General features: G+C 51.1%; 1 protein-coding gene across 17 annotated transcripts in view; it reads right to left on the minus strand.

Annotated features, from left to right (window-relative positions):
• EPB41L1 (erythrocyte membrane protein band 4.1 like 1) overlaps positions 1 to 22563 on the minus strand; it is a 123009-nt gene that overhangs the window by 40645 nt on the left and 59801 nt on the right. For 16 of the 17 annotated variants that reach the window (XM_059133338.1, XM_059133335.1, XM_059133333.1 and 13 more), the window contains 8 exons: positions 13427 to 13620; positions 12158 to 12322; positions 10545 to 10649; positions 9910 to 9952; positions 6988 to 7063; positions 4269 to 4487; positions 2036 to 2123; positions 780 to 932 (listed from right to left, as the gene is read on the minus strand). In XM_059133338.1, the coding sequence (XP_058989321.1) occupies positions 780 to 932; positions 2036 to 2123; positions 4269 to 4487; positions 6988 to 7063; positions 9910 to 9952; positions 10545 to 10649; positions 12158 to 12322; positions 13427 to 13606 (1029 nt within the window). In that variant the 5' untranslated portion in view covers positions 13607 to 13620. The remainder of the gene's footprint in view (positions 1 to 779; positions 933 to 2035; positions 2124 to 4268; positions 4488 to 6987; positions 7064 to 9909; positions 9953 to 10544; positions 10650 to 12157; positions 12323 to 13426; positions 13621 to 22563) is intronic. The other variant, XM_059133328.1, reaches the window with a different exon arrangement.

The following is a 22563-nucleotide window of genomic DNA, read 5'->3' on the forward strand; positions in this document are numbered from 1 at the left end:
CTCATCCTGGGAAGTCAGAAGGCCGGAGGGCTGAAGCACAGTGGGAGTGGAACAAAGATCCGCGGGAGAGGCAGCTGGCCCACACGCGGGGTCCGGACGGTAGCCCACGAGCCAGAGAGCTCTTGAAAGGTCTAAGGCAGGAGTGGGAGTGGGGAATAGTGATCTGATTCCGTCAGACATGATCTGATGGAAGGGACTTTGAAGCTTTCCTTAGCAGTTACGAGAAAAATGGCCTGATATGACAATGGAGGCAGGGGGATCCTGGAGAAGCACCTCGGAGAGAGGCAGGTGAGAGATGGTGGCGTTGGCGGCTGAGGCAGTGGGGGAAGACAGAAGCAGATGGGTTTGCGTTTCTTCTAGAGGTACAAACCAATGGACTTTCTGATGGGTGAGATGTGGAAGCTGGATATACATGTCTCCATGTGCGGTCGTGTGTTTTGGCATGTGTACGTACTTGGACACTGCATGTAAGCAGATAATGAACATGGATGGACAGGTAATCGCTGATCTGTGTAACCTGAACATATGTGGTTATCTTTCTATGCGTGCTCCCGTCTGTGTGTCTGTGTATGTTACATGTGTGGTGCATGTGTGTAGGCCCACAGCTAAGGCGTGAAGTCTATGTAGAGAGCCCCAGAAGAGGAGTGCTCTCCCCTTACCCAGTACCTAGCAACCCTCTCCATGGAACCTAAGTAGGAAAAAACCCAGGCTCAGCGGTCAGGATCCTGTCCGTTCTAGACAATTCCAGTGAGAAGGAGGGGTTCCCAAGGCAGGCTCACCTCCCCAGGCCGGATCTTGATATAAAAGTTACTTCTCTTATAGGAGATCTTGAGAATCTTGGGCCAGGCGAAGCGGTTGATTCTGAGCCGGTCCCGGTAGATGAGCAGGCCATTGGCACAGACCCCTAACATGATGTCGATGCCCTCGGAGTCCTGCATAGGAAGACACCCTTGAATGGCAGGCCTGGGGGCCATGCCTGCCATGCACCCCGAATCCCTCCCTGAGCTCTGCTTTTGGATGACCTCTTAGGATCAGGGTCAGAGCCTGTGTGCTGGGGAGGACCCCCACCAATCTTACACAGGCATCATTCATTCATTCATTCATTCATTCATTCTGTCAGCCATTCACCCAGGCCCCCATCTGATCATTCTGCCAATCACTCAATCCCTGATTCACCGACAAACATTTAGTGGCACCTGTGTGGTGCCAGGCCACGGGCTGTGTGCTAAGGACACAGACATAAACTGAAACCTTTGTCTTGATGAACGGATAAAGAAGATGTGGTATTTATATACACAATGTAATGCTACTTGGCCATGAGAAAACATGAAATCTTGTCATTTGCAATGATGTGGATGGAACTGGACGTTATGATGCTGAATAAGCCAATTAAGTGAAATAAGTCAGTCAGAGAAAGACAAGTACCAGATCTCACTCACATGTGGAACTGAAGAAACAAAACAGAGGATCATAGGAGAAGGGAGGGAAAAATAAAACAGGATGAAACCAGAGAGGGAGACAAACCCTCTTAATCACAGGAGACAGACTGGGGGTTGTGAGGGGATGGGGTAACTGGGTGACAGACATTAAGGAGGGCATGTGATGTGATGAGCACTGGGCGTTATATAAGACTGATGAACCACTGACCTCTGCCTCTGAAACTAATAATACACTATAGTTAATTGAATTTAAATGTGAAAAAACTTGGCTTACAAAATAAATAAATAGATAAATAAATAAATAAAGTTAGATCATGGTAAACAAAAAATAAATAAAGCCTATGTCTCTCTCTCATGATGCTCCCAATCTAGTGATGGTACAAACAGGTTCATAATATAGTGAATATAGAAACGTTATAAAGATCATGGGAAGATAAAGTGTTATGGAACTCTGAGGAATGAGAAACAAGAATATGAAAGGCTTCAGGCTGGAGGGAACACAGGGTCTGGCGCACCAAGCCCTCTGAAGCATGAGGGACAGGATGACCCCTCCCCCCCCCCACAGAGGCCAGGGGGACAGCGGGGCCCAGCAGTACCTTGGCATGGTGTAGGTCTACTCCATACATGGAGAGCTTCTTGGCATTCTCTAAGAAGTGGATTTCTGCTTCTCCTGGAGTCATGCCCCTAAAGGAAAGAACACGATCATAAGCAGCCATGGAAAAGGCCCAGGCCTAAGTCCCACTGGCTGAAGGCAGCCATGATCAGAACCTGGGATTCTAGGAAGGCAAACGCTCTGGAGTGGGCATATGGCTAAACCGCTCGCAGTCCTTCCCCTCTGCTGTCAGCCCTCGCTTCCAGCCACCCAACCCCCTCCTGGTGCCAAAGCTCGGGTCCAGTCTTGTCTCCTCCAGGCAGTATTCAAGGGATGAGCTGGGAGTCGGAATTTCTGCTTCGTTCTGCCACAGAGTTCAACGTGAGTCATTGATTCTGCTTCCCTGTGGCTGTGAAGGCGCTGTGGAAGCCATGGTTCATTACAATCACCCAGGGGCTCTGAAAGGATCGCCCAAGGAAGACATTTTTCTCAGAATTTTATATCCGAAACCACTTAATCCCCCCCCAAGGAGCTGGTGCGCATTCTCCTTTCTGACAAGAGAGCTACGTAATTCATCACTTTCCTTCTTTGCTTTGGCTTCAGGGGAACTATACATTTTCCATTTAGCCTCAGAGAACCTTCAGTGAGCACGGCGTGCTGGCCACTGTTCCAGACACTTCGCGTGCATGACCTCACAGAGGCCTCATCACAGCTCCTTATGGCTGGTGTTGTCATTCTTCCCACTTTATAGAGAAACCAGCATGGAGAGGCTGAATCACTCGCTTCAGGCCACACAACTATCACAGAGCAAGAATCGGGACTTGAATCCAGATGACCTGGCTTGAGAGTGTGTGCTCCTTCCCAACCTCTTCCCTTCCATCTGGGTCATATCCCCTGGGCCTCCGGGTCCCCTGCTCTGCCTGCCTCCCCGAGCGGCCATGGGAGATGCCTGGACACTAGGTGTCCATGTGCTTTCAGTCAAAAGAGCTGAGCAAGCTAAGGGATGGCCACCAGCCTTTCTCCACCCACACACGGGTTTCTTTCTCTGAGTTCTTAGGACCCTTGCAAATCCCTCCCACATCTTGCTACCCAGGGCAAGGATGACAGACGGCAGGCAGGCCATTGCTCCCTATTCCCGAGCCCCGGCCGACACTGCTGACCAGCCGAACGATTTCAGTGTCCTGCTCACCACAGTATGACAGCAGCCATTGCTAACCCGAGTTGGCGTGCAAGTCTCTGAGAGACACACTTGCCCCTCGGGATCCAGCGTTCCGTCACACCCCAGCAGGCTCTCACCCCTGTACACAATCCCGCCACATCTGGCCTTTGTCCTCGTCTCCAGACACAACCCTCCTCAGGCCTCCCATCCTCATGAGCAATGGGATAACGTCACCACACCCCCTCTCACAGGCACAACACTTTACAGCTTACGACACACTTTACGTCATTGGTCACGTTGGGTTCCCATAATGGCCCTGACTCAGAGTCCAAAGCACTTGAAGGGATCCCAGAGACCATTTAGTTCCACGGGAGCACCCCCCCGCCCCCGGGCCCAGGGATGGTGTCAACATCACAACAGCATTTGGGAATGGGGTAGGGGGCATTTTTGTGGTTACGATGACCGACAGGGTGTTAGGGGCATCTACTGCCTGGAACCCGGGGATGCCAGACACCTTGCACAATGAATCCTCCTGCCCCCAATACCAACAGTTAAGACAGACGGATAATCTAAATCAGTACATATGCCTGTGAAAAATGGAGCTGGTAAGTTAAATAGCCAGTCCGACAATGACCCATCGGGTTACTCATCTTCTAACTTCAGTAATAAGCAGCTTTCTGTTGCACAATCAACGCTTCAACCCCTAAGATCACAAAGCAATGATAAATATGTCTCTGTTCCACGTGCCACATAGCCCCCAACAGCACCAAAGCACATTCTATTAGCTCCCATGGTGAACCGATGAGGAAACAAAATGACCCGCCCAGATGCCCTGTTTAGAAAGTGGTAGAGACAAGAATGTGAACCCAGGCAGCCTGGTGTCAGAGGGCAAACTTTTGAGTCTTACACCAAGACCAAGACAGCTAGTGACGACCATTCCCATCTGATAGAGCCCCAGTGGGATGAGATGACTAGCTCTCAGAAGCACCTTCAATCAGGGGCAGAGCCAGGTGGGAGACTTCCAGACCAGCACCTGGGGCCCTAGCCAATGGCGGAGAAGCCAGGGGAGGCCCCTCACCTGTACGTCTTGTGCAGCTCCATGATCCTCTCCTCCAGCTCCCGGGTCTGGTTGGGGGCGAAGCGGAGCTCGCTGACATAGTTGCCCACGTGCTCCTCGGCATCATAGTCGCCCAGCTCAGCCTGCACGGCGTAGGAGCCCAGCAGAGCATGTGTGACGAAGGAGCAGGGCAGCCGGCCTGTGATGATGTCTGCCCGCAGCTGCAGGCACAGGTAGTATCTGGAGATAGGGGACAGTGGCCATGGGCACGGGCCCCACTCCCACCCTAGAGACCCCCAGCACCGTCACCCTCCCATCCATCAGAACCAAACCACCAACACTCAGCTCATAGAATAGGAACGCTCCTAGACGCCGGCATTTCTGGCGTTGATAATTTGGGTGTGCCCTAGAAGACGGTTTTGTCCCCTGTCACATGCCTTTCAGCATTTTGTTAATTTCTAACATTTGTTCATTTCTAACCTGGAGGGATTTTTTTTTTTCTGCTGTGGGAACCTTTGAAATTTCTATTTCATTTTCAGGCTAAGTAGGACTGCTTTACCGGTTGACCATTTTTTTTTTCAATGTCATGCATTCTTAATCATAATATTCTTATTGTGGAACAAATGTAAACATTAGAGGTGATTCTAAATTTCCTCTCAACGTCCATTCTCAGCCCTAGTCCCCTCTCCTAGAGGTCACCCCTATTATCCAGGTGGCATTCTGGACCTTTTTCCTCCATGGACATATAGAAATGCATGTGTTTTGATTGATGGGTGTTTTAAACAGGGACATGGAATCAAAGAGTACATCCGACTCTCCAGCTTGCTCTTTCCACACCCAGCTACTTGCCTAGTGCCCTTCCCACATCAGCACAAATGACCTGACCTCATTCATTTCAACTCCAGCACCACATTCCACAGCTAGGACAAACCTGATCACTAACATTCTCTCAAAATTTTTAATTTTGCCTCCAGCTCTAAGTGAATTGTCTAAAAACAAATTGCTTTAAAAGAAACATCTCCAACCACAAGGATATGATTTTTTATAACTCTATGCACACTTGGATGATTTTACGATTTTTAGACCCATTTTAAACCACTTTTTGTTGCCTTTTCAGTTACTGCATTTAAAAAGAAAAAGTTTCAGCTCATTCTCAGCCAATAATGCCTCCTTGCATTTTGCCATGTTTCACCATTGTTTCCAATTGCCTATTTCTTTTCCTTTTAAGTGCCTTTTACTCAGTGTAATTTTTACTGCTCCATGACATGAAGTTCTGGCAAAAAGTACGTGTGGCCTCAGTGCATGCTTGGGGCCAAGGCGTAGGCTCAGAATCAGTAGCAGCTGGAACATCACAGGCACCCGGTGTGGGCTTAAGGGCAATTCGTTCAAGTCTAAAAATTCGAAAATCACTGCCAAACATCCTGACCAATATTCCATTTCAATCAATTTGTCATTCTGACCAGTTTATTTTGGGCCTGAATATTTTTGACTAAATCAGCTGCTACTACCACCCCATTCCCTAGGTCACCCATACTAAGCAGGGCTAATTTCTCTCCTGTGTCCCTAGAAGCCCAATGCCCAGGGTCTGGCACAAAGAGGAGAGATACCAGTGAGTAAGACCACAGGGATGGGGATTAAGCCAGTCTACAGCTCTCAGCCCTCCTGGCAATGCAGTTGAGACCCTGTAGCTGAATCTTGGCTCTAAGGTGACCCTAGGGGTTAGGGCAGGACTAATGAGGCCAAGGCTTCAGATCTGATCTATCCCAGGGACATCTGTATTATCCCCCAAGGCCAGGGTGGGCATCGTGACTATGGCCCTACAAACAGGCAGCCCACATTCAGGCCCCTGCTATAAGAGTAACTCCAAGCCCACGTCTTATTGTTGGTGGTGTGTAGAGCCCAGCACAAGGATGGCACAGCCCCAGATAGTATGAAGTGAGACTATCTCTTTGGAAGGGGCTTAGATAAAGGCCTCTTCCTATTCTGATTCCAGAGGCAGGAGGAGCCCCCCAGATGTTCTCATTCTTGACAATGCTTTGCACCTCCTTCCACTCTTAAAGCCACGTTATTTCCTGGCCCTGAGGCATTGTGAGATTGTACACACAATCCATGTTCATCCCGGCAGCCCAGGCTTGCCACCATGGGGGTAGGGGGAGGTCACATGTCTAATCTGACCTTTACATGCCTGACAGGTACACAGAGCAGCACATGGGACCAAATTCCAACGCGCAAAGCCATCTGCGCTCTACTCCCTCCTTATCCCCGAAGCTTAAAATGGTCCACTCAGAACATCAGCCTTTAGACGTGTTTGGCTTGTCCCATCCAGAGATGGCCTCCACCATGTTTTTTTTAAAAAGTCTGAATTCACGGCCAGTGTTTTAAAGGGATGGATTTTACTCTCAACTCTCCAGCTTCACTTCAACAAGGGGCCCAGTCCCCACGTGGCAGGGATGGCTGGAGCCGAACGGCAATTGTTGAGATGGCGCATGTCCTCTTGAATTTCAACTCCAGTCAATGAGATGCTGCCAGGGACGCCTCCTGCCTCTGAAGCGGAGGGTCCACTGACTGTGGTGTTTGCGCCACTTCCTCCTGCCCTGAGTCACCTTCCTTTGTCAACACTGTCTGCCTGGCCTGGCCGGGCATCTGAGTCTACAAGTGCCAACATGTACTATCTCACCAGGCCCGGGCGCCCTCATTCCTAGTCACGTGGCCAGCACCCCCCTGGCCCCACAGCCCTCACCTTGTGATGTCTTCTGTCAGCTGGGCAGGGTCAGGGGGGTAGAACTTGACTGTGAAGGCAAAATTCCAGGGGCTGCCTGAGAGGAGAAGACAGGAGAACAATCAGAAAGGCCCCATCACCCCAGTGGATGGCCCAGATGCACCAGCCCATGGGCAAGTCCTCAGCGTTTTCTCATATCTGTAATTCTGGGACAATCCAGTCAGAAAGCCTGGAATATGATTCCCATTTGAAAGATGAAGAGACCGAGGCCCAGGCTGAAAGACTTGTGACATAGCAGGGGGAAAGAAGGTGGAAAGAAAGAAAAGCGATGGTGCACGCCAGGCCTACTGGTCATCACAAACATTACTTCAGTAACCTCTGCAACAACCCTAGGAGTAAGTCTGATGATTGCCCCCATTTTGCAGATGAGGACACTGAGGCCCGGGCTGTAGAGTGTGGGGCTGACAAGAAATAAAGAGTATAAGAAATGAAGGTACCAGAAATAAAGTAGGAAATGAAAGTATGAGAAATAAAGGCTGAGGCTTTCCTGGAGACAAACTCTGCAGGCCAAGAGAAGGATGACCGCAGGAGAGAGAGGAGGCCTTGGGGAAAGGCTACAATCTAGAGCAATGAACAGACCATCCCTGGGTGGGCTGCAAGGCCCAGCCAGGGCAGGACCGTGGTCAGAAAGGGCCAGAAGCCAGGTGGTCACTACCGTCCTTGTCCCTATGGTCACCATCCCCTTCGCCATTCAGCTGTAACATCTCCAGTACTTACTAAGTGCTGGTCACTTTACTTGCTAGGAACTTGAGGTGTACACAGAAGGGTTTAATCTTCATGATGATCCTGAGGTAAACTTTTCCTTACGCAGATGAAGATTCTGAGGGGGTAAGTTGCCCTCCTGGGATCACTGAGCTAGTCAGTGGTGGAGAACGGGGATGTAACCCCTGGTCATCTGACCCCAGAACCTGGGCTCCTGACCACGGCTGACTCCTTGGAAAAAGCAGCATCAAGGAGAACAATCCCTGTGTCAGGAATAATAGTAGCGGCAGTGGTAATAATAATAATAGATAATACGTACTGGGCGCTGCTACATGCCGGCAGCATTCTAGGTGCTGTGCACAGAATAGCTCATTAACCCTGCACAACAACCCAAAGGGTAAGTAGTCTTGGGAGTCAGGATGGAAACCCAGGCAGTCTGGCTCCCATGTCCGTCTGTCAAGCATCATACCAGATTACCTCAGGAGAGCACCTACTACTTCCCAGGTGCTGTCCCTGGCACCCCCGCCTTGTGAGGCACGAATCACTAGTCCGCTTGCCAATGAGAAGAGCCCAGAGAGGTGCCCCCAGTGCCCTAGGGGACAGGCACCAAGATTTGGGAGGAAAAGTCCCCAGCTCTGAATCCCAGGACACAGGGTGGTGCCTCCTTCAGGAGGCTGAGGAGCTGTCACAAAGAAAAGGGCAAACAATGGTGGGGTGCCCAGCAGGCTCAGTCAGGGAAACACACTTGTGACTCGGGACCTCAGGCTGTGGGTTTGAGCCCCACGTCGGGTGTAGAGATTACTAAAAAATAAAATCTTAAAAAAAAAAAAAATTGTTCCATGGGGACCCCAGAAGGCAGAACAAAGATGAATAGGGAGGAGTCCCTGGGGTAGGGACGGAGACTGTGGCTGTACCGAAGGGGGCAGGCCCGCTTCTCTGGGACTGGAGGTGGCCACGCGTAGCAACCATTCACCGCACCCGGGCTGTGCCGCCCAGGGCTGCGGAGATGGGGGACCGACTCCCTGCTCTGGGGAAAGATGCTGAGCTCGAAGGCTTCTGCCGTCCGCTTCTCCTTTCCAAGCTCCTGGTCCTCCTCGAACTGCACACTCAAGCTGCCTGTGTGTGCTCCAGTCCTTTCAAGCAGGAGAGGAAGGCCTGCCAGCTGGGCTGGGACACCTAGGGACAGCCTGAAGCCCAGGACTAGGACCCTGTCAGGCCCAGAGGAGCAGGCTCTGTCTGCGAGCCTGCCTCTTTGTCTTCAACTGACAGGAGCCTACAGGAAGAAGCCCTCCAGCCCCTCCCGGAGATTCAGCTGGCATCCCTGGGCCCAGCTGCCTGCTGTCATGGCAACAGGCTCTGCTTTCCAGCCCTGGGGACCAGGGAGTCCAAGCAGAGCCAAGGGGGAGGGGCTCCCAGTAGAGGCATCTCTGCTTCTAGGCTCCAGGTCTCCACCCACTATATGCCCCCTGGCTGAGGCCACCTACCTCCCCCCCTTCTGCCATGAGACGCCTGCTCCGCCCCTCACAATATGCCTTTCCTCTCTGGGCCAGAAAGGACAGGTTGTCTCTTCACCCCAGGCCTTGAAAAGAGATCAGGATGGTATTGGGAGTCCAGAGCTAACGATCTGGCTCGGCCAATAGTTCACTCTGTGACTTCTGATAAGCAACTGCCTCTCTCTGGGCCTACAGTCACCCCATCGTTAAACACAGAAGATGGCCCAGACCAGGACTAGGCCTTGCTTTTCCTTAACATGTTAACTCCTATCCGTGGACAGTGGTCTGCAGTGCTGTGTGGATGAGGCTTCTGAGCTGGGCCAAGGGTCTGAAATCACAGATGTCTACACCCGCCCTGGACAGGAGCAAGGCTGCTTGCAGGCCATCAATTTGTCCCCTTGTCCTAGGTGATTCTGCAGGTCCCTTCTAGAGCTGCGATCTGAAGGCAGCTACGATTCCCAGGCTAATCTGCTCTGTGACTCTAGATGATCACTTCTCTTGTCTCTGCTTCCGGTTTTCATTTATAAAACAATGTCCTGCCTTCCCCCAAGATCTGCTGTGCAGAGCAAATGAACTCACGGGTCTGAATTACTTCCCCAAGGGAGAGGGAACAGCACAACCGGGGCCGTGCAGCCTGGAGCTCCCACCCTCCTTTCCACAACGTTCCCAACCACAACCAGCCACTCACTCCGGATCTGCTTCTTGATTTCCTTGGAGGGGTCCAGCCAGTTCTGAAAGAGAAGACAGGGTTCTTTAGAGGGAAGATGGAGGAGAGGGCCAGATAGGGCTATGAGACAGAGACATCCCGCAGTAGCCTGTCAACAGCCCCAGGCAAGGAACACCCTTCTCAGGCCAAGCTGTCTGGACCCTCTGGAACTGGGAGTGGGGGGAATAAGGCTGGGATTCACCACAGGGCTTGGGCCCCTGGGCCCTGAGTCTGGCACCGCCGTGAGTCAGCGGGGTGGGCGACTGTGGGACTGGTGGGAAAGAGGAAACCCAGACAGGGGCCTCCCAAGGGTGGAAAAGAGATGCTGCAGTAAGTGTCTCATTCCCCCAGGAAGTCAGGCCTCGGCTCTCCAGGCACCCATCTGGGGAGTGACTGGCAGGTCCCCAAGAAAGGGCTAGGTGGGAGCGGTAGAGACAGAGAACTGAGACAGACAGGGCTAGATGAGTCTTGGCTATGTGCAAACAGAAGGTGCCTAATGAGGATCTGAGGACCGACAGAAAGCACAGGGTGTGGTCAGGACTAGGGAGGCCTAAGACAAGAGGTGTCCCCGACAGCAGGCGTCTCTTGCCAGCCCTGCCCCACCCCAGCACAGATACCTTCTGGCTGTCGGCATCACAGAAGGTCAGGCCGAAGTAGTCCTTCTCCAGGAGGTTGAGGTGCTCACAGACCAGGTCAAATAGCACCTGGCCCCGGCCATGTTTCTGAAGAGGGGAGCAGAGAGGCTGTGAGGCTGGGACACATCTGGGAGGGGGGGCAGGGAGACTCCACCAGGACCTTTGAAACCCCTAAGAGTCTCCCAGTGTCTAAAGGGGATCTCAGCCCTCCTGCCAGCTACCTCTCCGAGTCCTACGAGATCCTGGGTGACACTAAAGCCCAGTTTACCAACTACCCTCTGCCCAGCCCTGCTGGGGCCCTCCTAGACCTTAGACCTGCTCTGGGGGAGTTCGGGTGGTGGGTAATTGATTCCCCTTCCTTCACAGAGATTAAGGAGGTTAACTCTGACTCAAGGAAAAGAAAACCACAAGTCTAAGTTCAGGTGTAAGAGGGAGAGAAAAGCCACCTGAAATATGAGGGATGTGGGCAGGGGACAGGGGAGGGCTCAGGACTCAGAGTCACAGTGAGACCTTCTTCCCTGGCCCTCCCCTGACATAAAGACTGAGTGAAATCCAGGGCTGCCCAGGTAGGAGTGGCGCTCCGGGCTGGGCTGCCCTGGATTTCACTCAGTCTTGCCTAGGAGTAGGCAAGACGTTCACCTTGAAATCCTTCTATAGAACCAAAAAATTTAAAAACAAAACAAAACAAAACAACAACAAACCCAAACCAACCCTGCAGAGAAGAGAGACTCAACCTGCCAGGTCCTAGAAACAAGTCATATCCCGGAAGACCAGGCTGGGGCACCGGGGAGAGACAGAGGTGGTTCCCAGAACTCTCAGGGAAGGCCACCCTCTGGATCCTTCCATACACTTGGAGAGGGCCAGGAATGGTGCCCAGACCAGGGTGCCAGGGTGGACCCTCTAAGGGGATGAGTGAGAGCTCAGGACTAGGGTAGGAGTCCGAGCCTATATAGGAAAGGGAGACAGCAAATGTGGGGCTGAGAGGGCTGACCGCAGACAGGAGGTGTCTGACCTCTCTACCATTGTGGGACAGGATTGTGCCAGGATTTCCACATGGCCTGGGTGACGGAGTCCTTCCAATGGGAGAGAGTCCACCTTTCTATGCCTGGGGCACCCCATACCATGGGAGCCTCAAGTGACCAGTTTGTCCACTGCCCTGGACAGGGGCATTCATAAGGGAAGACCCCTTCCTCTGCTCAATAAAAACATAAAAACAATTCAAGTTGAAACACCAGTGTCTGCTAGGTGAGACTGAAGGGCCAAGCCTATCAGGCCTTTTGGGCTAGAGATCAGCCCTTGGATCATGACTCCTTGCCAAGGTACAGCCCGCCCCCTGGAGAAACCTTTTCCTGGCGCCAACCCTGTGCCTCATCTAATTCCATTTGCAATCGTAACGGCCCTCTCCGGGCCTCGGGGCCACCATCTGTACAAAGGAGGGCCGGCCAGGTCATCGCTCCAGGATGCCGCGGTCAGTCCAGGCCTCTATGAAGAATGGACGCTCTCTGGCTTGGCCCAGGCTGAGAGTACACAGAAGCCTGTGCTGGCTCAGGGGCCCGTCAGCTGGGGGCCGGGCCCGCGGTGGGGGCGCTCCCTACCTCCACCTCACACTCGTACTCAGAGGCATCAAGCAGAGTGATTCGGCAGATGGCACTCTTATACTTCTTGGCAATCTTCTGGGGTGATTTCTGGGCTCTACTGGGTGTGGTCCTCTCCGATAGGCCATCAGCCTCCCCATAGCCCTTCTCCTCCATGTCTAGGCTCTGTAGGTCCAATAGGGGAAAAGTCTGGTCAGTGAGCTTGAGACCACAGCCTTTCATCCACGTGAAGACACAGTAAGGACACAGCAGCCGGGGCTAAGATGGTCTCCAAAATGAGAGCCACCACCCTCCACGACCCCCAGGGTCACGCCAGGGTGACCAGCATCTATGGTTAGTATACACAGGAGGAGAAGCAGAGCTTCCATGGGCAATAGGGTGGGCTCATGGAAGGGGTCACTTTTTCAGGGGGGCAGCCTTGGCAGGCAGGAAGCACCCCACAGAACCAGAGCTGCCCTGGCTCCCTAAAGTAGCGTGTCAGCTATCAGAGTTTCCATCTGGTCTCCCCCTTATCAGTCTGTCACGGCTCCAGCATGAGGCTGAGAACTCGTGGCCTGATCTCACAGAGGGAACGGAGGTCAGAGCCTTGCCAGCTAGTCCTAACTGCCACCAATGCCCTCGATGACCTTGGCCAAGTCCCTGCCCTCTTGGCCTGTCCCAAACGAAGGGAGGTGTGAATTGGATGGCTAGATGATTCGGCAAGTCCCTTTTCCCTTTAGGGGGATGCATTTTGCTTTGGGGTCATCCTGGGCTTGCCAGGCTAGAATGGACAGGTTCAGGGGGCAGGAATAACATGGAAAGAACCAGGTTTTGGTATTCAGATCTAGATTTTATTTCCATCTGTCACTGTATAACAATGTGACTTTGGGTAACTCATTTCATCTGTTAAGCTGCTGTTTCCCCAAGTGTAAAATGGAGAAATCAATACCACTCTCTTAGGGGCGCCTGGCTGGCTCAGTCAGCAGAGCATGGGACTCTTGATCTCAGGGTCGTGAGTTCAAGACCCATGTTAGGAATAGTGTTAACTTAATTAAAATATAAATATATATGTATGTGTGTATGTGTGCATATATGTATGTATATATATATATCACTCTCTGTACATTTGGGAGAATTAAATATAAAAGTGACCACAACACCCCTAGCACAGAGCTCAGCATGTAACAGATCAGTAACTAATCTGTGTTTGGCTCCCCCCACGGCTCTGAGAACTGCCCCCTGGATGACGGCTGGGCAGGGAGAGGGATGTCCAGGCTTTTAGACACACACCTGTCCAGCAGGCCGCGTATCCTGCTGGGGCGGGTGCTTCTCATTGGAGTTGGCCTCCGGGTGGCCGCTGTGGCCTGCTGGGGTCACAGGGGTGGTCGCAGTAGCGGCTGCCTCAGGCTGCTGTGGGGCCTCCTCCTGAGCCTTCTTCACCTCAGAATCAGGGCCCGTCTCTGTTGTCATGGTGACCAGCACGCCTGCGTTAGCATGAAGGAGAGCACGTGACACGGGAAAGGGGCAGCGATGGTGTGACAGGACAGAGCGAAGGGGACAGGAACCACACGCGGAGAGAGCCAGATGGATCCAAATGGACAAAGAGCCATGGAGAGAGGAAGGAGGGAGGGAGGAGGGGAGGGAGAGAAAGAGGAAGTGGGGGTGGGGAGAGAGAGCAGAAGTCAGGGGTTACAGGGGCAGCCCAAGTCACAGACCCCCCTCCCACTCTTGTGACCACAGAGCTTTTAGGGCCTCCTCCAGTCTCTCAGCCCAGTCCTGGAATGGGGCCCCTCCTCGGGACAATGAGAGGCTCTCCAGGGAGTCCCACTCTGCCAGGAGCACAAAGGACAGTCAGTGACCCGCTCTGGGCAGGCCCTCAGCCAGGCTATCTCTCCAACCCCAGCCCTGGGCACACAGCAGCCGCTCCATAAACGCTCAACCAAAAGAGCCCTGGGCTCCGGGCCCTTTGGGCACTGACTCTGAGCAAGGCTCTTCACGCCCCAAGCCCGCACCGCTACCGCCACAGGGATGTTGAGAGAATGGATAAGACAGGACATTATTTAAAACGCGCAGAACCCGGATGAGGTAAATCAGGAGACCTGGACACAGGCCTTGGGGCCGCCGCACACAGAGCAGTCACTTCCCCCACTAGGATTCACCCTAAAAACACGGGACTTAGAGAAATGATCTCTGGGACAGGAGACTCTTACCCTTCTCCCCTTGGAGCAGGAAATGAGATTTCAGAGCATCAGGGCCCTAGTGGCCAGCCAGTCTGCGGGCATAAGCAAACTGCAAGGAGAGGCAAGGAGAAAGAATGGCCTGGCCCCGCTTTTATATTTAACAAAACAACCACCTCAACAATACCTCTTGGTGTTGATACACGTGTGCTGAAAGATCTGCACCGACACTGACCAAACTGCTAAGACAGGTTCATAACTGAGCACTGGATAGAGGAAAAAGAGGAAGATCCATGGGGTGGGCGAAGAAAGGCAACTTCATTTCTTACTTTATAGGCTTCGGAATTCCTTCTTTAATTTTAAATATATTTAACTGATGAACTGGGTTTGTTTGTTTGTTTGTTTTTGTTTGTTTTAAAGGGGGCAAAAGCAGCTATTCCTGACCCTGGTCAGAGTGGATCCTCAAAATAAATAAATAAATAAATAGATAGATAAATAAGTAAGTTTGAAGCTAAAACGTGAGGAAAAGGGAAATGGGCAGGAACCCTCACCCCTGAGCCTAGAGCCTCCCTCTAAATCCATTATATTACATGAGAAAGATCCAGACTAGATGTGGCAGGTCCATTTCCAACCCTATTCTCCACAGGAGGCCTCTATTGAGCAAACAGACAGACGGACGTTGGCTCTATCTTGTACTACACATGGGCTCCAAGCCCTTACCCTCCACTCCCCTGTCTCCTTCAGTTTCTCTCCCAGCATTCCAGGGGGCACCAGCCCAGCCCCAAGCGAAGGGCACTGGCCGGAAAGCCGGGGCCCCTGAGGGCCCCGCTAGGCCACACAAGAGCTGACCCGAACAGGTCACACTTTGCAAGCCAGAACTCGCAGCACAAATAAAAGGGCTTGTTGTTACTGATGCTGCTATTAAGAAGTAAGATGAGGAGGAAGGGAAGGCCGTTGTCACGTGGCCTCATCCCCACCCACAAATGCTTTCCACTCATGTCATTACCTCGGACTTTATGGTTTGACTTAAAGTCGTAGTTAAATAAAGGCTCACTGTCACTTACGTGACACCAGATGTCAACTCTGTACCAGGACACAAAGCACTAGAAGCAGCTCCAGGGGAGGTCATGGCCTCACAGGGAATGAGGGAGACCTGTCTGCCTGGGCCTGGATCTCTCCGAGGCCTGTACCTGAGGATATTAGCCATCATACCAGATAAGGTCTATAAGAAGAACACTTAAAATAAATGCCCACTTAATTTTGCTTAAAAAAAATTTTTTTTTAGAAAGGATCCACAGACTACTCTGTAGGTGTTCTGCTGTGAAAAGCAGTTTCCACGTGACCATCATGGGCCCAGGCGGCACAGAGACTCTGCCGCGGGCGCTCTCCCCTCCACTTCCATCTCGTGTCAGCCCCTATTTTCTGATGAACCTTCCCCAGACCTGCATCCAACAGCCAGGACAGCAATTGTAAATAAATACCCCAGTTCTTCCCGTGCCCAGGTCTCCGGGAGAGCCTGCAGGCAAGGAATCGACCCCAGCTGGAAGTGCTTTGAGATCATTCAATCTCTTCTCCTCTAGGTCAGAGGAGGAGAGCAAAGAGACTGGAATGACTGTCCTTTCCGCAGACAGATCTTCCCCGGCCCCTCCTGCCCGCTCTCCTCACCCAGCCTCCCGACTCCCCAGATCCAGGCGCTGGGGCCATGAAGCTTCCCACCGCACTTTGCTGCCCCAAGCAAACTTGAACAGAACCATCTGGATGGAGAAATGCACTCAGGACCAGGCTGGAAGCCAAAAAGGTGGCCCGAGCCACCAACGAACCCCGCAGTCAGGGCCTGGTGACAGAAATAATGGCTCATCCTTTCTAGAGCATCAAAAAAGATGACGTAAAAGAAATATCTTAATGAAAAGCTCCACACACAGCAGCCTGTGCGGACTGATCTTACTTTGATTAATATATATATTAATATATATATATTCGAATACAGAATATTCAATAAAGTGCTAATTGTGTTTGTTCCTAGATGGCACAAGTACAGGTTATTTTTTTCTTCTGTTTCACTGTGGTTCTCAAGTTTTCTACGATACCTGGAGATTTCTTGATTTTAAAAAAATGAGAGGTTAAAAATAAAATCTTCCAATGCACGGGGATTGGTGTGACAGGATGAGGAGGTAAAGTCAGATTAAAATTAAAATGTTTACAGATTTTTTTTTTAAAGATTTTTTTTATTTGACAGAGATCACAAGTAGGCAGAGTGGCAGGCAGAGAGAGGAAGGGAAGCAGGTTCCCCGCTGAGCAGAGAGCCCCATGGGGGGCTCAATCCCAGGACCCCAGGATCATGACCTGAGCCAAAGGCAGAGGCCTAAACCCACTGAGCCACCCACGTGCCTCTGGACTTATTTTATTTAAGAAGTATTTATTTATTTCTAGAGAGAGCACATGCATGCTAGACTGAGCATGGGGGGAGGGGCAGAGGGAGAAAGAATCTCTAGCAGACTCCCTACTGCACGCAGAGCCTGACATGGGCTCAATCTCATGACCCCAAGACCACGACCTGAGCCGAAATCAAGAGTTGCATGCCTAACTGAATGTGCCACCCAGGTACCTCCCAAAATTTTTTATGAATTTAAAAGAAAAATAACATCATTATTATTTTTTTAAACCTATGATGAGATTCTTCTTGATTTCACAAGTCCAGGGGTAACAGTATGGTCTCTCTTGGCCACCAAGAGCAGCACACCAGGAGCCTGGCCTTGGGTTCTGTCACAGCCAGTCGCATGGGCACAGTTCTGCCCAGGCCCAGACCAGTAGAGACTGAGGGAGCCAGCTGGGCAGCCTGGCCAGCTGGGCACTGGGGGGACCCCAGGGGAAGCACGTGCGCCTGGTTCTTTGGAGCTCACTGCAACACGGGGAGATGATGCTCCCCCAGAAAATGGTTAAATACCCAGGCAGGATGCCATTTCGATTTGCCATTGGACGTTTCAGCCTCTAGAAGATTCTGGGGAGTTGGCGATCAGGAGTACTACCCAGAGTACCCAAAGGAGGGCTTATAGGGTAGGGAGTGGGGAAGGGGGGGGTGAGGACGAGTTAAAATTTGCCAAAAGGGGGAATTCAGACTCAGGGCATTTGGGCTGAGTCACCATGGGGGCAAATGCCTAGAGATGGGAACAAGTAGGCCCACGCAGAGGACAGAGGCTTTGACGTCCTGACACCTCAGAACAAGAAGCCTATAAAGGTGAGCTCCAAACGGCCTGGCAGGTTGAACGGGTTGGAGTGAACTGGGGGTGGAAGAGGTCACCTTGGAAGAGTCACAAAAGTTACTTTGCTAGAAAGGGCAAGACTCGCATCATGGAATGCTGCTGGGGGCCAGGCCCACGGTCAGGGATTTGACACCGGCCTCTCATGGACTCCTCGCAGGAGTACCAGGGCAGGGGGGTTGGCAGACCTAGGCCAGGCAGACCCAGACCCAAAGCCTGGCACCCCCAACTGGCTCACTCTGTGACCGTGGGCAAGTGACTTCAATGCTGTGAGCCTCAGTCATCTCATCTATAAAATGGAGATACTCCTCCCTCCCTCTGAGCGTGGTGGTAGAGGTTCAGGACCATAACCTAGAGAGAGCACTTAACATGGAATGCACCCAATAAAACAACGCTGAGAGGGTCTATAATTACAAACAGTACCAAGAAGCCGCAGCGGTGAGTGGTCTGAGAAGCAGGAGTTCAGAAGCGCCAGCCCAGAACGCATGGAGAAGGAGAGGTTCCAGGAGGCAGAGGCCAGCAAGGCCAGACGGATTGGATGGCGTGGACATATGAAAACCCCAATGCACAGGATTCAGAGAGAGAAAGGTCAGCCAGAGAAGTAAATGTGGACGGCGCCCACACCAGACCTGTCAGGCCAGTGTGGCGGAGGCCAGTCCAGAAGGCTGTCGGCAGCTGATGCTCTTTAGCTGCGCAAGCTCCGGCTGGCTCCCCTGGCTCGCCCTCCAGGGGCCCCATGGCTTGCCATCTGGGCGTCCTGCTGCGAGAAAATGTCCTCGCCGGGCGAAGCAATATCTACTTGGCCTGTCATTGCACCAACTCATTAAAAATGAATCAGCTGGTTTATACATCAGGCCCTACGGCCAGGGTTACCATGAGTCAGCATCTCTGAATCCAGGACCTTGGCTTCGTTCTTTTTCTCCACCCCACAGCCACTGCACAGGTCCCAGCCACGGTCAGGCCATGCCCACATGGCCACCCGGCCTCTTTCATGAAGTCTCTGGGGCTGCCCGTGGATTTTTCCAAAAACTCCAAATGGATGCTCTCTTTATTTTTTGTAATTCAAGTATAATCGACACACGATGCTACGTTAGTTTCCATCATCCAGCACAGTGAATGGACAAGTCTACACCTCATGACACCCGGTGTAGCACCCATCGGTCACCGAACGACACTATCATGGTACCCGTGACTACATTCCCTGTGCTGTCCATTTCCTCAGATGCCCTCCTTAAAGCCTTCAATGACTTAGCATCAAAATAAAACACAAACTCCTCCCAAAGTTAAAAGGTCCCTGCTTAGGGCCATAGCATCAGTTCCCACCATCACTGTGAGCCTGGCCGACTGGCTCTCCTTCTGCCTTCCACTGCATCAGGCCTACCCCTGGCGTGGGGCTTTGCCCTAACGGTCCCTCTGGGTGAACAGGGGCTTGTCCCATCTCTTGACATGGCAGCTCTTGCCCTTTATACCTCAATCCAGTGCCCCTTGACCCCTCTGCCTAAAGTGGGTCTTTCTTCTGGGGTGCCTTACTGGCTCAGTCGGTTCAATGTCTAACTCTCGATTTGGGCTCAGGTCATGATCTCAAGGTCATGAGATTGAGCCCCGCATTGGGCTCCATTCTCAGAGCAGAGTCTGGTTCAGATTCTCTCTCCCTTCTCCCTCTGCCCCTCCCCCTGCTCTTGTACTCTCTCTAAATAAATAAACAGAATCTTTCAAAATAAATAAATAAGTAAAATGGGTCCCCCCCCCTTTTTTTTCTGGTAACAGCATGCTCGGTTTTAGATTTGGTTTGGTTTGGTTTTTGCCATTTTAACCATTTTTAAGTGTAACTATTCCATGATGTTAATTACATTCGTGCAACAATAGCCACTGTCTATTTTCTAAAATTTTCATTACCCCAAACAGAAACTCTGTACCCATTAAGAAACCATGCTGGGGTTTTTTTTTCATAGTAACTATCACAAATGAAACATAATTTGTTTTACTTATTTATTTCTATTCCTCTGAAATAGAAACTCCATAAAGACCAAATGTTAGCCATCTCAACTGCCATTATCCCCAGGACTTAGGGCAATTCTTGATAAATACCAACAAAGCTAACATTCATAGAGTCTACTATTTGCCCAGCACTGATCTAAGCACTTTACGTCAATTAAACCATTTAACCTTCACAATAACCTAGAATAGGTACTTTTATTATCTCTATTTTGTAAAAGAAGGATTTGGAGCACGGAGAAGTTAAGGAACTTGTCTGAGATCATACACTAGTGCATAACAGTGCCAAAATTCAAACCCAGGGGGTCTGGTGTCAGGAGGATAGGTGGATGGACAAACAGACAAACACATGCATGATGGGTAGACGAAACACCAATGAGACCAATGTGCACTCAGCTGGGGACAGAGACCTGGGCTGCATTCACCTCGGGAGCCTTTTTGGCTACCCGCCAGCCAGTCTGTCTGTCCTGATGACTTATCAGACCTTAAGCACCTGACTTTTCCATCCAAACTCCTGATATTATCACCCTTATTTTACTGGTGAGACACACAAACCAAAGGAGGCATGCTGATCTTCCCAAGGTCATAAGGCTGTGTTAAGCCTGTCTGACTCCAAAGTCCACCCCACTATAGGGCATTTCAGCAGTCTCAGAGGGTGGGGATGGGGGTGGGAAGGCTGTACGAATTTCTCCAAGGGGGGGAGGTTGGCTGAGGGAAAAGTTCCAAGAATGAAAGGCATTCTTGGGGGGCGGGCTCAGTCATTTAGGCGTCTGACTCTGGATTTTAGCTCAGGTCAGGATCTCAGGGTCCTGAGGTTAAGTCCCAGGTCAGGCTCATGCCCAGCTTAAGATTCTCTCTCTTCCTCCCCCTCTATCCCTCCCACCTGCTATTTACACTCTCTCTCAAAAAAAAAAAAAAAAAAAAGTCAGGACCAAAGTGTCTTGCTTCAGTTTTGCCACCTCCCTCCTACCTGATGGGCCTTGGGCAAGTCACTCCCCCATTCTGAGCAATGGCTTCCTCATCTGCCAAAAAGGGATGAGAGCCCCTACCCTGTCACTTCAGGGCAGGGCCATGTAGATAAAGGACATCACAGAGAATGAGCGAACTTTGAGATACAAAAGGTGAAGTCATAAACCTTAAGAGACTCTTAAGGTTTCTTAATCAAGAAACAAACTGAGGGTTGCTGGAGGGCAGGGGGCGTGGAGGGATGGGGTCACTGGGCGATAGACATTGGGGAGGGTATGTGTTGTAATAAGCACTGGGAATTATATAAAACTGATGAATCACAGATCTGTACCCCTTAAACAAATAATATATTACATGTTAATTAATTGAATTTAAATTTTAAAAAATAAATTTAAAAAAAAGTTGAAGTCATATAATTTAGGGAGAGAATATTCCAGATGCTTGTGTATACCAGAAGCATGTCTTTGCAAGCACATACACAGCAGTGGGACAACACAAGGGAACACATAGCCCTGTGTGCCCATGGTCATGATAATGGCTCCCAAGCCAGTAAGGCTCTCCTCTAAATCTTGCACACTGGCAACTTTTACCCAGGCCTTCTTGGGAATTCCGAACCAGGGAGGAACTAATGGAAGGAAGGAACAAAGAGAGAGAGAAATGGACAGGGCGTGGACGACACCAAGAGAATGCCAGGAAGTAAGTGAGACTCTCGTTTTCAATAACCACAGTTACCAAGATAACTCTTTTCTTTTCGTGAAATCGGGGGGCACTTCTCCCCCATCGCCATCCAAACACATCTCCTGGGCTCTCAGTCTGCATTTGTACCTCCAGATTCATGCCTGTTCAAAGAATCGGGAGGCTGACCTCTTGGACTGGCCCTTGGATGGAGCTCCCTTGCCTGCCAACGTCCAGTTGGGTTTGGCCAATGAGAGGTACTGGTTCAAGAGTGGAAGAAGAGAGAAGTTGGGGAACATCTTCCCAATTTCCTTCTCTGTGGTTCTGGCAGTGGCTGAGGCCCCCGGGGTCCGCTCCTTGCACAGACCCAGCCATCACTGAGTTCTGATAACACTACTCCCACCCTCTGCACATTCAGGCCGAAGGGAGGAAACCGCTTCTGTCGCTGTTATGTTGTGGGGTGCCCCTGTGGGTTAATCCTGCCCACACCTTTATTATCATCTCCTCAGTGTAAGCATCTGAGTGGAATTCTGCTTCTGTCAGAATCTGACCGATACACTGAACAGATAAATGAATTAAAGAGGTAGGGGAGAGGGGCGCCTGGGTGGCTCAGTGGGTTAAGCCGCTGCCTTTGGCTCAGGTCATGACTGGGATCGAGTCCCACATCGGGCTCTCTGCTCGCCAGGGAGCCTGCTTCCTCCTCTCTCTCTCTCTGCCTGCCTCTCTGCCTACTTGTGATCTCTATCAAATAAATAAATAAAATCTTTAAAAAAAAAAAAAAAAGGGGGGGGGGGAGAAGAAATTGGGAAAAGGCAGCGTCACCTAGTGGTTAGGGACGAAAGGGGCAATAAGGAGACGGGAACAAGTCTTTTAACGTCTCTGTGCCTCAGTGTCCTGATCTGTAAAATTCACGATGATTATCTCGCCTATTTACTGTGACACCCGAACCAGGTCATAAGCACTTAATACATGTCAAAACCCACCATGAGGGCTTAAGAAATATTAGATGCCCTCATCGTTAGCATTAAGTCTCAAGGCAGAGAGGTGAATAATAGCATTCCTTTGTAGAAAGAATTACAGACTTTTCTTTTGGCTTTTTCGGGGGTTCTCCAGGTTTCATCCTTTTTCTACTATGAACATGAATTACTTTTGGAATCAGAAAAGAAAAAGAGAAGAATGAAAAGAAAAAAACACAAGAGAGGTGAGCCTATGAAGACTTACTCTTCCCCTCTCGAGATGCTGCCCCTGCCCACCGGGATTTCCCCAGTACAGAACATTCCCTTCCTGAAGTGACGACCTCGGGGTGGGTATGAATGACACATCTGCCTGCCACGAGGTGGGGGGGGGTGCAGGCTGA

The sequence above is a fragment of the Mustela lutreola genome, chromosome 9, assembly GCF_030435805.1.
Source record: "Mustela lutreola isolate mMusLut2 chromosome 9, mMusLut2.pri, whole genome shotgun sequence".
Classification (NCBI taxonomy): Eukaryota; Metazoa; Chordata; class Mammalia; order Carnivora; family Mustelidae; genus Mustela; species Mustela lutreola.